This window comes from Thalassophryne amazonica, chromosome 19 (assembly GCF_902500255.1).
Source record: "Thalassophryne amazonica chromosome 19, fThaAma1.1, whole genome shotgun sequence".
Classification (NCBI taxonomy): domain Eukaryota; kingdom Metazoa; phylum Chordata; class Actinopteri; order Batrachoidiformes; family Batrachoididae; genus Thalassophryne; species Thalassophryne amazonica.
The window spans coordinates 23,021,593-23,036,250 of record NC_047121.1 but is presented as its reverse complement, the minus strand read 5'-3'; the positions used below and the strand labels follow the sequence as shown (position 1 = coordinate 23,036,250).

The window sequence follows — 14,658 nt, the reverse complement described above, 5'->3', positions numbered from 1 at the left end:
GTTTTGGTTGCTTTCAAAAATAGCTCTCAGAAATTGTTCATGTTGGCCCACCTGAGCTCCCTGGCTGGAGAGAGCTCTTTGGGCTGAGTCTGTGAGATTCACTGTGTGTCCAGTTAATTCTGTTAAGCACAGGCTTCAAACAAAAATAGAACCTGCAGGAGAGAGGAAGAGACGGAAAGAGCCAGATGGGTGGCTCCATGTGACTCTCGTCTCATGTGTTTTCTTAAACATCAGGCACAGCAGCAGCAGCAGGTGGAACACCTGCAGGAGTGCGCTAATGAGCATTGGAACGAGACTTTTAACTGACTTGGCTTCACTGTCCTTCTTTGGCATATTGCAGCAATGAAACTGAATGCGGTGCAGCAGGGTTTAATTGTACGCATGTCAGAGAAGAACGCTGTCACACTCTATTAAGGATCGCCACTAATCAAGATGGATCAACATGCTCAGCTGCGATCTCCACGACATGAGGCGTAATGAGGGTGGTGCGTGACATTTATGGAAGACTTTTTTGGCAGCCAAAAACATGCTCCAAGAAAATCACAAATATCACGCACTATTAAGAAACCTATTCAAATGTGTTAAGAATGTCAGAAATGCGCCAAGAATGACACTAATATGACATTCGTAGTGTGTCCTGCCTATGTGTAAACACAGCATTAATTAGGCAGGACCATTTGAAACACAACTTTAGCCTGATTGGACTATGACATCCAGATGCCATATGCCTCACATTCACCCCTTTGACATCAGGGTGAATGTGAGGCATAATTGTAAAGCGCTTTGAGCGTCTGATGCAGATGGAAAAGCGCTATATAAATGCAGTCCATTTACCATTACCATTTACCATTTAGATGCATATCAAATGGCCTGCAACACTTAGAGCCACTGCAGCAGTGGTAGAATCGGACAGAAAAATTATTCCTCCTCTTCCCACTTGGCAGTGCATCACCCAATTCACCCTTATGAAGAAGTCACCCATGGTCAGAAATCTGCAAAGGGAGATCTTCAGTCACAGTCAGTGCAAACAGTCATATTTTTCACTCTTAAGCCAATCTCCCATTGCCAAGTTTTTACACAAAACTGAATATGGTTTTGCTGGAATGAATAAGTAAATTAATTAAAAAAAATGGATATCCAATCAGGGCCTGAAAGTGGGTCTAATCTATAGTGAGGTATGTCAACTGAGGAACTTTTAAACATTTCAAAAAAATGTGATGTCAGGACACATCATGCTCCATAAAAAAGTGAATAATGTGATGTAATATATTGGGTCTTTTACTTTAATTTAACAGATACCTTTGGTTTTTAATTAATTCGTACAAGTCATAGTCAAGTTTGTTAGCATGCATTGGTGCTGAGCTTTACCTCATCCACAACACCACGGGACCACCTTGGGTCCTGGATGGCACATCTCTACATCTCTAAAATAGCCATCTGTCTGCCACAGCCATTTGGACCATGGGCAACCCCTGGTCCTTCTCCAGCTACTGGGGTCCTAAACACTCACACACACAACATGCTGGATCATGAACAGAGAAACAGACCACACACTAAAAATGTTGTCAGGGACACTCCCTCACAATACAAATGATACTCATAATCTTGGTCACTCTTTGTAAACACTCATTTGATACAAAGTCATTCCAGCTGTATCCAAGCATCCTGTGAAGGCACCTAGCACCAAAGACATCCAGTCATCACATTAGGTCACTGGTTAGCATCCAAGTCTCACAACCATACAGTAAGACAGGCAGCACCAGGACCCTAAAGACATGGACCTTTGAGAGATCATTAGTGCATCTTGAAAAAAAAAATACTTCTCTCTGAATGTGGATTTGGACATGTGGTGAGAAAGACCAGTAGCAACATTGTACTGCTAGCCCAGGTTAGAAAAATGGAACACCAGACACCAGAACAAAATTAGGCAGGTGCATAAATTTGGGCACCCTTGTCATTTTACTGATTTGAATACATTTAGCAATAATTATTGGAACACAAAATTGGTTTGTTAAGTTCATTGACCCTTGACCTCCTTACACAGGTGAATCCAATGATGAGAAAGGGTATTTAATGTGACCATTTGCAAATGATTCCCCCCTTCTCATCTCGTGTAATGAGTGGCAACATGGGAGCCTCTAAACACCTCGCAAATGACCTGAATACAAAGACTGTTCATCATGATGCTTTAGGGGAAGGATAAAACAAGCTACCTCAGAGATTTCAGCTGTCAGTTTCCCCTGTGAGGAACATAGTGAGGAAATGGAAGACTGCAGGCACAGAACTAATTAAGGCCTGAAGTGGCAGTCCAAGAAAAATCTCAGATAAGGTGAAGTGAAGGATGGTGAGAACAGTCATAATCAACCCACAGACCTGCTCCAAAGACCTACAACATGATCTTGCTGCAGATAGTGTCTCTGTGCATCATTCAACTACACAGCACACTTTGCACAAGCAGATGCTGGATGAGAGAGTAATGTAGAGGAAGCCTTTTCTGTGTACACACCACAAAAAGAATTTCTTGAGGTATGTTAAAGCACATTTGGACAAGCCAACTTCATTTTGGAATAAGGTGCTGTGGACTGAAGAAACTACGATTGAGTTATTTGGACATAACAAGGGGCGGTATGCATGGCTGAAAAGAACACAGCATTCCAAGAAAAACACTTGCTACCTACAGTAAAATTTGGAGGTGGTTCCATCATGCTGTGTAGTTGTGTGGTCAGTGGAGGTACTGGGAATCTTGTTAAAGTTGAAGGTCACATGGATATCAACAGATTCTTGAGAACAATGTTCATGAATCAGTGACGAAGTTGCGCCGGGGCTGGATCTTTCAACAAGACAACGACCCTAAACACTGCTCAAAATCTACTAAGGCATGCATGCAGAGGAACAAGTACAATGTTCTGGAATGGCCATCTCAGTCCCCAGACCTGAATTTTATTGAAAATCTGTGGTATGATTTTAAGCACCCTGTACATGCTCGGAAAAACCAACAAACCTGAGATGTTTTGTAAAGAAGAAGAATGGTCCAAAATACCTTCAACCAGAATCCAGACTCTCATTGGAAGCTATAGGAAATGTTTACAGGCTGTTATTTCTGCAAAAGGAAATCATCAGGGGTGCCCAATCTTTTACATATAACTGTATTTTAATGAACAAGTCCCTTTAGTTTCTCACTCAGTGTCACCATGTCAGATGAGCTGAGGTTGCATGCTGAATTGTAAAGTTTAACCATGGATGCCCTCCCCTACGCAACTCCACATTACATGGGGAATGGGCATGGGTGATTTTGAACTGGGAACCTTCCACACTAGAAACAAAAGTGCTCAGCTACTTGGCCACCACCCATGCACTATAGAAATGTAATAAATAATGCATGAAAAATGGGAACAGAAAGAACATTTTTGCCTTTTTTTCTGTTGAACATTGTTCCTGAGCAGGAGTTTGCCATATACAGTGAGGAAAATAAGTATTTGAACATCCTGCGATTTTGCAAGTTCTCCCACTTAGAAATCATGGAGGGGTCTGAAATTTTCATCTTAGGTGCATGTCCACTGTGAGAGACATAATCTAAAAAAAAAATACAGAAATCACAATGTATGATTTTTTTTAATAATTTATTTGTATGTTAATGCTGCAAATAAGTATTTGAACACCGGTGAAACTCAATGTTAATATTTGGTACAGTAGCCTTTGTTTGCAGTTACAGAGGTCAAATGTTTCCTGTAGTTTTTCACCAGGTTTGCACAAACTGCAGCAGGGATTTTGGGCCACTCCTCCATACAGATCTCCAAATCTTTCAGGTTTGGAGTTTCAGCTCCCTCCAAAGATTTTCTATTGAGTTCAGGTCTGGAGACTGGCCAGGCCACTCCAGGACCTTGAAATGCTTCTTACGGAGCCCCTCCTTAGTTGCCCTGGCTGTATGTTTGGGGTCATTATCAGGCTAGAAGACCCAGCCATGACCCATCTTCAATGCTCTTACTGAGGGAAGGAGGTTGTTTGCCAAAATGTCGCAATACATGACCCCATCCATCCTCCCTTCAATAAGGTGCAGTCGTCTTGTCCCCTTTGCAGAAGAGCACCCCCAGAGTATGTTGTTTCCACCCCCATGCTTCACAGTTGGGATGGTTTTCTTGGGGTTGTTCTCATCCTCTAAACATGGTAAGTGGAGTTGATTCCAAAAAGCTCTCTTCTGGTCTCATCTGACCACATGACCTTCTGCCATGCCTCCTCTGGATCATCCAGATGGTCACTGGTGAACGTCGAACAGGCCTGGACATGTGCTGGCTTGAGCAGGGGGACCTTCCTGCCCTCCAGGATTTTAAACCATAACAGCATCATGTGTTACTAATGTAATCTTTGTGACTGTGGTCCCAGCTCTCTTCAGGTCATTGACCAGGTCCTTCTGTGTAGTTCTGAGCTTTCTCAGAATCATCGTTACCCCACAAAGTGAGATCTTGCATGGAATCCCAGACCGAGGGAGACTGACAGTCATCTTGTGCAGTGTATAGTAAGGAAGTAAAAATACTTCTCTACTGTACTTAAGTACGTTTTGGGAGACTTTGTACTTTACTTGAGTTTTTTAAATTCGGCTTACTTTCACTTTTACTTCACTACATTTCCGACCTTAATTGCATACTTCTACTCCGATACATTTTGTATGCGCCATGACGTTACTCGTTACAAAAACACACACACGAAAAAACGTGTTTTCACCCAGAGACACCACTGATTACTGACTGCAACGAAGTCAGCCCGATTTGTCATGAGGCATGTCCGGTAGGCTTTTTTGCAGTTGCGCACTTGCGCACTTGTTTATCAGGAAAATGAACATTTCTCTATTACAGACCTGCAGCGGGTCTGTAATCAACTTTTCTGCAGCGCAGCTTTGCTTTGAACCTTGAACCAATCGAAGCAGTGATTCGCAGGTCGAAGCAGTGCTTCAATTTATGATTCGTGGATTGATTGCTATATTTCACTTTATCCTAATTTTTCCCTGCTAAAACCCTGAAGAGCATATGTCTGTGAGTAATATTTAATATTTTTTTATGTTAAACCGACCTGTTATGGTCTTTTGAAACAGTTGATAGATGTATATTCTAACTTAAAAACGGGACCGATGCTAACACGTTAGCATGTCTATGTTGTTTTCAATGTTAAGTTAGCATTAAGCTGTTCGCATCAGCACGTTTGTGTTGATTTGTTTTCTCAATAATTAATGGCTTAACGTTCGTTGTCGTAAAAGAGTCAAATTGTATTTTTTTTTTAATCATATATTATAGCAACAACAATAATAGTCTACATAATAGACCAGAATAGTCAATAATAATAGACTAATAATGTTACAATACAATTTTAGAGAGAGACAAAAACAACCTAATGAAACAAAACACAACAGAAAAGATAAAACCATGTAACAATGAAAATAAATAAATACATTAACTGTTTCCTGTGAACACCTAGTGAGTAGCCTACTCTCGTTTAGGTTTGAACCTGTTTCTGAAGTGTTTTTGTGTGATGGGCACAATTTTCAGTATTTGACTAATACTACCAGTCATTTACAAGCGTAGATAAACTTTATTTAAAACAAATCAGTCTGTTTTTGATTATTAACATTTACTTGTACTTTTACTTTCAGTACTTGAGTACATTTAGTTGTACATTACTTGTCATACTTAAGTACAATAAATACTAGATACTTTAAGACTTTTACTTGAGTAGCATTTCAGTCAGTGACTTGAACTTCTACCAAAGTCATTTTTTTAATGGGTATCTGTACTTTTACTTAAGTGTGATTTTCTGGTACTTTATACAACACTCATCTTGTGTTTCTTCCACTTTCTAATAAATAATCATAACAGTTTTGTCTTCTACCAAGCTGCTTGCCTGTTGTCCTGTAGTCCAACCCAGCCTTGTGCAGGTCTACAGTCTTGTCCCTGTCAGTGGTGGGCACACTTCCGATAATCCGATAACAGATAATTATCGAAAATAATGTTTTCATTATCAGATTATCTTTTTAGAGCAAATTTAAAAACCACCATCAGACTAATTATCTTCCGATGAATTACCGTCCGATAACTTTTAGACCAATAACATACTAAACTAAGCTGAACAGTGAAAAACATTTTTAAAACTGTTAAAGCTGTTGAGACCTACCTGTTAAAAGTTTCCTAATAGGTATGTTGTTCTACTCTCTGCAATCAGAAACCACTCTATCGTCTGTAAGCAAAGAACTGGTGATCAAAAAAAAAGCCATTTCCTTTAACACCATACTAATATAATCGCAATGTCACCAAGTCATCCAGAGGCATACATGTTTAACTTATGGTTCAAATTTTAACCACTCATTTTAGACAAGTTATTTAAAATTATTGTCATGTCTGAAGTTTATAAAGTGAAAATATCAGATATATGTTTTCGTTTTAAAGTAATGTGCTAATTTTTAAGGTTTTGTGAGCACATGCTGTGCCAGGTAGCAATGCATTATGGGTAGCATAAGGTAATCTCAGACGTTCACGACAGGACAAATGCATTTCAGACACTCTGTTCAGGGTCCACAGATAACAGCATTAAACTCTAGTGCCTAAAACTCTCGTGAATATATTCTCTGGGTTTATAGACGTTAGTGTATTTGCGTTTGTTAAATTCCACGCATCTTAAATGTAGCAGACACGGATTATCTGGAATTTTGTTTGACATTTTTTCAAGGCCGCTACTGCCATCTACTGGCCAGGAGTGTTCATGGCAGTATTAAACATCTGGGTACATGGGCTGCTCTCAAAGTGTTGGTATTGTCCATTGTCCGGGCGCTTTTTGTGTGCATATATGTTAACTTTGTATTCTAAAACTACGGTTAGAAGTAATTCCGACTCCTTATCGGTCCACACGAACGAGGTTGCCGCCATGTTTTTAGTTTTTGTGGAAGTGACGACAAGAGAATAAGGCTCCTGATTGGATAGAATTTTAATCAGTACCGCCACCCAAAGGTTTGGCAGACTAATTACAACACATTTATATGATTCGATGTGGATGGATTTTTTTTTAAACGACGTAGTGTGGATGAAGTTTTTTCCCCAAACTGAATGGTAAGCTATTCGGTTTTACAAATACCCGACAACATGTGTACATGGCCTTATGTCTATGAAAGGCACTATATAAATAAATTTACTTACTTACTTACTAATATTGAGTGCACGTTTTACAACGTCATAAAAGTTTTAAAACATGCAATTGCGATGACACTTCCAGGGCTCCGTAAAAATGCCTGTTTTTACAAATAAAAATAGAATATTTTACAAAAGCACATTATCTTCAATCCAACACACGACACACGTCACATTAACGTGTTGGTTTACATAATGGATTACTGAACCAATCACTGTTTAGCACTTTTACCCAGAATGCTTTGCGGTCTGTGTTTGTCACAAAACCTCAGAATTAGTGCCTTATTCAACATTAAAAGATATATGTTATATTTTAACTTTGTACAAATGACAGAATTGACATCAATGGAGTTATTCTATCAGTATTTTCAAAAAACCATAAGTTAGTATGACTTTATTTTTCAAGACCTCCGCCTGACCCGAGTGTTGAAATTGATAGGAAGCTGGTCTTATGGCTGCTCTTGGTGTATCTCTATGGTGGGAGCGCTGTTGTAAATAAGAGCTTCCAGCAGGGGCAGAATGTTGAAAGAAAAGTGATTATGATTAGTAAAGAATTGATTTCGTGGGTGCTCTCAGGATTTGTCTGTGCTGCTTCCTGCAGGGGGCAGCATGGTCAAACATTCTTGCTTATTCGTTAGGTCTTTTACCGCTTTTGATGCTTTCAAAAGCAATCGTGTTAAAAATTAGCTCTTTAGTAACTGCTAATGTCCCATAGACAACACCGGAATTTATCGGTTATCGATTATCTGTAACTTCTGATACATTTTTGGGTGGTTTATCGGTTTATCTTTATCAAAGATAACTTTTCAGTTATCTTATTATCTGTTATCGAAGTTAATTTTTTGGTTATCTGTGCCCACCACTGGTCCCTGTTGTCCTTAGACAGCTCTTTGGTCTTGGCTATGGTGGACAGGTTGGAGTATGATTGACTGAGTGTGTGAACAGGTGTCTTTTATACAGGTAACAAGTTCAAACAGGTGCAATTAATACAGGTAAAGAGTGCAGAATAAGAGGGCTTCTTAAAGAAAAAATAACAGGTCTGTGTGAGACAGAATTCTTGCTTGTGGTAGGGTATCAAATACTTATTTGCAGCAGTAACATACAAATACATTATTAAAAATCATGGATTTGATTTCCGAATTTTTTTTTTTTTTTTTTTTTTAGATTATGTCTCTTACAGTGGACATATATATATATATATATATAGAAGTGGAAGTGGAAGTGCTAACTTTATTCAGATGCATTGTTATTATTCTTTTTTTACAGCTATAATTGGACAATTCCAGTAAAATGGCATTCTGTGAAGAGTGACAAGATCATGATGGACATTTTTAATAAAAGCAGCACAGGTAAGGATAAAAATCAGGTAAAAGTACAGAGAAATATGTGATATATGAGAGGCCTGTTTTGCTATTCTCAGCCACTACATGGACAGGCTACTCCACATGGCAGGATTCTGTGCTCTCCTGTGTCTTTAGTTTGTGATTTTACATAAAACATGCAGCTTGGTCTCTATTTGTATTTGAAAAATGGAACATGCTAGAGCTTGCCCACATCTAGAATCCCCTCTCCAAAGGATACAGTACTGTCACATTCAAAATTTCTGGGGAGATATTTTGTATCCCATAAATGGAATAATAACTTCATCTGACATTTATTTTTGTTGGTTTGCCTATTGGCTGCACTCGTCTGAGTGGGGTCACCACAGTGTACCAAGCAGAGATCCACAATGGGATTTGACTTTTTTTTATAGTGGATTCCCTTCCTGATTCATCTCCAATTTCACCTGGAGAAGCACACACAGCCCTTGGTCTTCCAATGAGGTCTCCCATCCAAGTAATAACCCATACTAAATTTGCTAGCTTCTGAAATCTGACAGGATCAGGCTGGAGCAGAGCAGACTGGCCACACAGTAATTATTTGTAAAATTTGAAATGACACAGGAAAGATGTATTTAACACATGGAAAAGGGAGGTGCAAAATGCATGGAAAGCCAAGACACCAGGTGAAATCTATCGGTAATTACAGAAAGCAGTCCTGCCCCTTGTCAGTGCAAATTAATATCAACTGGTTCAATCCTAACTGATGGCCGATCAAAAAGTCTCTCATAACCGAAGTGTCACACAAGAAGCATCTCATGATGGTTAAAGCAGTGTGTTATGGTTTGTACCACTGAAGACAAAGACTATCCCGGGATGCAGGCAGTGAACACAAGAGGTTGGGTGCAAAAGAATAGGTATTTATATATCCAGGTGAAAATGATACAGTTCCAGGTGACCAAAATCCAAAATCGTCCATCAGTCAAAGTGAACAAACAAATAATGTGATAACTCAACCTAACAATCAAAACTCAACAGTGAGACAAACACATACTAACAAGCGACAACACAGGTGCAGGAAGACAGATTGTGGATCAGGAATGACAAACAGGAAATAGTTGACCGGCAGTGAGGAATTAAACAAGTGTGACTTAAATCCCACACTAACTGAGTGGCAGGTGAAACACATGAATACTAAGTGATGAACAGAGAGCTCTAAAGGTGAGGAAAAAAATAAACAATGATAAACATCCAGAGAGGGAGTAAAAAAAGAAAACAGATGATCAGAGTGTGATTAAAATAATGCAAATGTGGAAATACTTGAGAAAGAAAAGAACCACATGAAGTCGACGAGACTAGACTCAAACAGAAAAAAAAAATCATAAAAGCACAACAAACAGCAAGGGGAGACCCCCAAATGCCCAACGAGTGGGACCCTCGGCGAGCTGACAGGCACCGCGCGCAGCTCTCAGGTGGAACCATGACCACCGCGACTGGGAGACACAAAGAGGATCGCACCCTTCCACTCACACAGATCACGGGGGAACAGACACAAACGCCCCCATGCACCACACACACCCACATGCATGCACACCATGGGGGACCAGACACGAACACCCACACGTGACACATACACACACCCACACATGCAGACCGGGGAAGGGAACCCCCACTACAGACATAGGAGACAACCACTAAGGAAGACAGAACTTACATAAACAGACAGAGACAAGCCATAAAACCAAACTCCAACACAATGAGCACTCTCAAGATCTTCGCAATTTTTTTGGCTCCATTTACACGCACATAAAAAAAAAAAATCTGGTTACTATCTGATTATTGGTGGTTATCTGATTATTAACTGGTCATGTAAACAACAAAATCCGATATGCTTTATCTGATAACGTTATCTCACTATGATAAACCAAATTAACACACCTGTATTTTTCCCCAATACATGTATACGATTGATCAGATTTGTTTCATTGATTTGCATTTGTGCATGTGTAAAAGCAGTTGTCACACACATTTCCAGAGGTACAGCAGGACGCATCGCTATCTCGTCAGGCCTTGTAACATCGTTCATCAGAATACAAAGTTCAGAGACCGATGTGTGTCAAAAAAAACATAGGTCGCCCAAGCGTCCTTGACGGCCCTGTGAGTTGTTTCAGCATTGTAAAGAACAAATTTCTTGGTGACCTAGTATGCGGTTTATAGACAAATGTGTTAAAGTTGAGCATCATGGTTTTCATGATGTCATATTTTGGGTGCAAGGACATCAACGCCGCGAAGAGAGAGAGAGAGAGAGACAGAGAGAGAGACAAATAGAGACAGAAAGAGAGACAGAGAGTGCTGTCTTTTCTCGATAAAGTCTGTGCTTTTCTTTTCAAGAGCTGCCCTTTTTCCTCTTCAAAAGAAATCCAATTTATGAACTGAAATCATGTAAGCCAGGTTTTTCTGATTATTGGATTACTGAAATGCATGTGAACTCGAGAGATGAGATTTTTACAGTTATTTGAGTACTAATAGTTATCTGATTTTTATGGTTATGTAAATGTGCTCAATGTTGCAAAACATATTGGCTGTTTTGCTGTGTATATGATCAGGTGATGGAGATCAGCTGAAATGTATGTGTGTTATTGTTTACACCATGTTTCACTGAAAGGATGGTGCCTGGTTTCCTCCAAACATGACGCCTGGTATTCACACCAGAGAGTTCAATCTTTGTATCATCAGACCAGAGAATTTTTTTCTCATGGTCTGAGAATCTTCAGGTGCTTTTTATCAAACTCCAGGCAGTCTGCCATGTGCCTTTTATTACAGAGTGGCTTCCGTCTGGCCAGTCTACCATACAGACCTGATCGGTGGATCACTGTCAGCTGTGAGACCTTACATGTAGGCAACTGAGCTGTAGAAACATCTCAAGGGTGATCGATACGCTTGAGCTCAATTTTGACCTTCATTGGGAAAGGCTGTGAATACAGTTGAAGAGTTCAGATGCAAAACCCAGTATTTTTTTTTAATGGAGAAAAATGCAGTTGAAAACAGAGATTTAAAGGAAACCATCAATTTTCATCAGCTTTCATCAATAAAATGAAAACAGCTTGTTCAAATTATTTCATATTTTGCACACTGATGGTCCCCTTGACAGCGGCCCTGAGACAGACTGGCGTCCTGTCCTGGGTGTACCCCACCTCGCGCTCTATGACTGCTGGGATAGGCTTCAGCCCACCGCAACCCTTAACTGGACTAAGCGGTAGAAAATGAATGAATGAATGAATGAATGAATGAACTGTATAAAAACTATAGTATGTGTAAATATACAATAACAAAATTATTTGTTTTCAGTTAGTTTTTTACATGTATTTACTGCAAGTCCTACTTTGACCCTAAGGCCCTTTGGTAGTGATACTGGCCTGAAGCAGTTGAGAGTCTATGACTCACCATGGACTGGAAATCAATCAATCACAGGTAACTTAATCAGACAAGGCCTATACCCATTGACATCTGGGTGGACAGGAACAATGCAGATGAAGCGTCTTGTCCAAGAAGACGGTAATGTGGTCAATAATGGAACAAAGGTCTACCTACTGGTAGTCTGATTCTGATCCCACAAAGATACCTGGTCTGTACACTGTAGATTGTTCAAAATATGTCTCACTCCACCATCAGGCACAGACAGAAATCCAGTCAAAAGACATAACAAACTGTGCTAATTTCCAGAACAAGTCATCACAAACTACTCCACTGCAGAGGATGGACTGCTGAAGGTTAACAAGGATCATATTGGATTCTACAGAGTCAACCACGAGGATCACATGTGGAGTGCGATAAATCAGCAGCTTGTCAACAATCACTCAGTAAGCCTTAACACCTGCAGTGCACACGTATGCACATGCCCACATATATGTGTGTGTGTGTGTGTGTGTGTGGTGTGTGTGTGTGTGTGTGTGTGTGTGTGTGTGTGTGTGTGTGTGTGTGTGTGTGTGTGTGTGTGTGTGTGTGTGTGTGTGTGTGTGTATTATGGGTGTCACAGTACACAGTTTGGTTCATATTTGTGTTTAGATGTCACATTTCACATCTCTTGTCATTCGCAATAGTATGAATTTACTGTAAAGTGCATTAAGGGTTTTGGTTTGTTTGTTTACATGTTGCACGATGTGTGGAGACAGACTCCCTTCAATATTTTGGTGATTTTAAGTTGGGGGTTTTTTTCCACACAAATGACAGTATCTCATCAAACCTGTACAGGTTTTAGAGCAGTTAATACTTCCATCTGCTGATAAGTCTTATGGAGATGCTGATTTCCTTTTCCAGCAGGACTTGGCATCTGCCCTCATTGCCAAAACCAGAGGACCAAATGAACCTCTGGCAGACGGCTCAGGTTCATCAGGACTAAAACTTCAAGACACAAAAACAGCTTCTTTCAGCAGCCAGACTTATAAATAATGCCAATTACCCTGCCTCTCCCCCACTCCCACAAAGATCATCTCTGGATGCGTGCACAGCCCCATTCCACTATATCTATTTGACAGTAAACTTAGTTTTGCCCATTTGTCTATTTGACTCCTTTACGTCTTACAGAAGTATTTTTTTCACTGTTGTTGATGCACCTCTTACTTCTTACACAAGCATTTCCTTTTATTGTTTTTTATGCATCAATGCCACCAGATCAAAATCCTTGTTTGTGAAAACTTACTTGGCAATAACTGATTCTGATTCTGATTTTGAACTGATTTGCTGACTATGGTATTCCTGTATTTGATTGTCCCTATACACATTTCCTCATGGGTTTCCTATGGGGTATTGTCAAGAAGAAAATTAGAGACATCAGATCAATCCAGATGACCAGAATGTTGCTAACAAAGCAACCTGGACATTTAGAACACCTTAGCAGTGCAACAGGCTGTGACTCCATGCCACAATGCACTGATACAGGAATCCATGCCAAAGCAGCCACACTCAAGTACTGAGTCCATAAATGAACATAGGTTCCCCTTGCCTATGTGATTATATCAGCTTTTGATTATGGTTCTTGATGCTGTGCTGTTTCAGAGATCACAGGTGCTCAGCTTCAGCACCCTTGCCATTTATATACTGAAATTCCTTCACGTTGCTTCAATCATTTAATGATATTATGCTATTGAGAGACAAATTTGCAAATCAAACATTTTTTTCAGGATTTTCACACTTTTGTTGACAAACTGTAAATTCTCTGTCAAGCTTTGCACCTAAAAAAACTCAGTCTTCATGGATATTTCTTTCGTACCAAATCATGTTGACATCACTTGCTTGAAACAACATTATTTTAATTTGTTATGTATTTATAGAGAGGCTGGAGGAGACCAGCTGAGGCCTTTTTGGTTTGCTTCTTCCTACCACTTCAGCATTTACATACCCCTGCACATCTTGACACAAATTGGGCTACCAGAATATTTGCCGAAAGAAATGTCATCCTGGCAATGATATCTTGAATATTAATGACTGTGTTACGATTCTGACCCGAAAACCAGGCTTGGATGCCAAAACAGGGAGACTGAATGAAAAACAATAAGATTTAATGAACCCAGAATGTGTCACAGAACTAAAGCTGCATAAATAGTGAATACAGTTTTGGAGGTAGGCAGAGTGGAAACCTGGCCCGCGTTGTGGTGGACTCAGGTGGTCGCAGCCCACGTAGCACTGGTGTACAGGTGGCAGTCCAAGATGGGGAGCTGAGTGGTCTGTGGTCCAGGTGGCCCCCTGGGGAGTTGATGGAGGATGAGGTCACTGTGAAGGAAGAGAAGGCAATGAGAGGGCTGCTACAATCACTCAAACCAAAACTACAGATAGCTAGAGAAGTATGGAATGCAGAAAACAGCGAGTCAAAGAACACTGCGGCGGAACGCAGACAGACAGGCTCAATACGGAAATTGAGAGGCCAGGTACCAGGTTGTGAACACTGAGTCTCTGGTGCGGATGAGCTGAAGAACCAGGGCTTATATGGAGGTATGTAGATTGCAAGCAGGTGTGCCCATCAGCTCCACAAGGGATGCCACCTGGGAAAAGAGAGAGAGAGAGGGCAGGAACCAGGACGACATACAACAGACTGTATATTAAGGAGCCTCACATGCTTTCTCGGTGGTGCTGGGTGGCATCACACATTTATTGTATTTACCACTGAAACTCATTTT

The 14,658-nt window shown here is 40.3% G+C and overlaps 1 protein-coding gene across 1 annotated transcript in view; it reads left to right on the top strand.

The window, feature by feature from the left end:
• The window catches only part of enpep (glutamyl aminopeptidase), a 128,436-nt gene that overhangs the window by 65,321 nt on the left and 48,457 nt on the right, over positions 1-14,658 (top strand). The window contains 2 exon segments of the mRNA XM_034159631.1: positions 8,433-8,515; positions 12,209-12,345. Coding sequence (XP_034015522.1) covers positions 8,433-8,515; positions 12,209-12,345 — 220 coding nt within the window.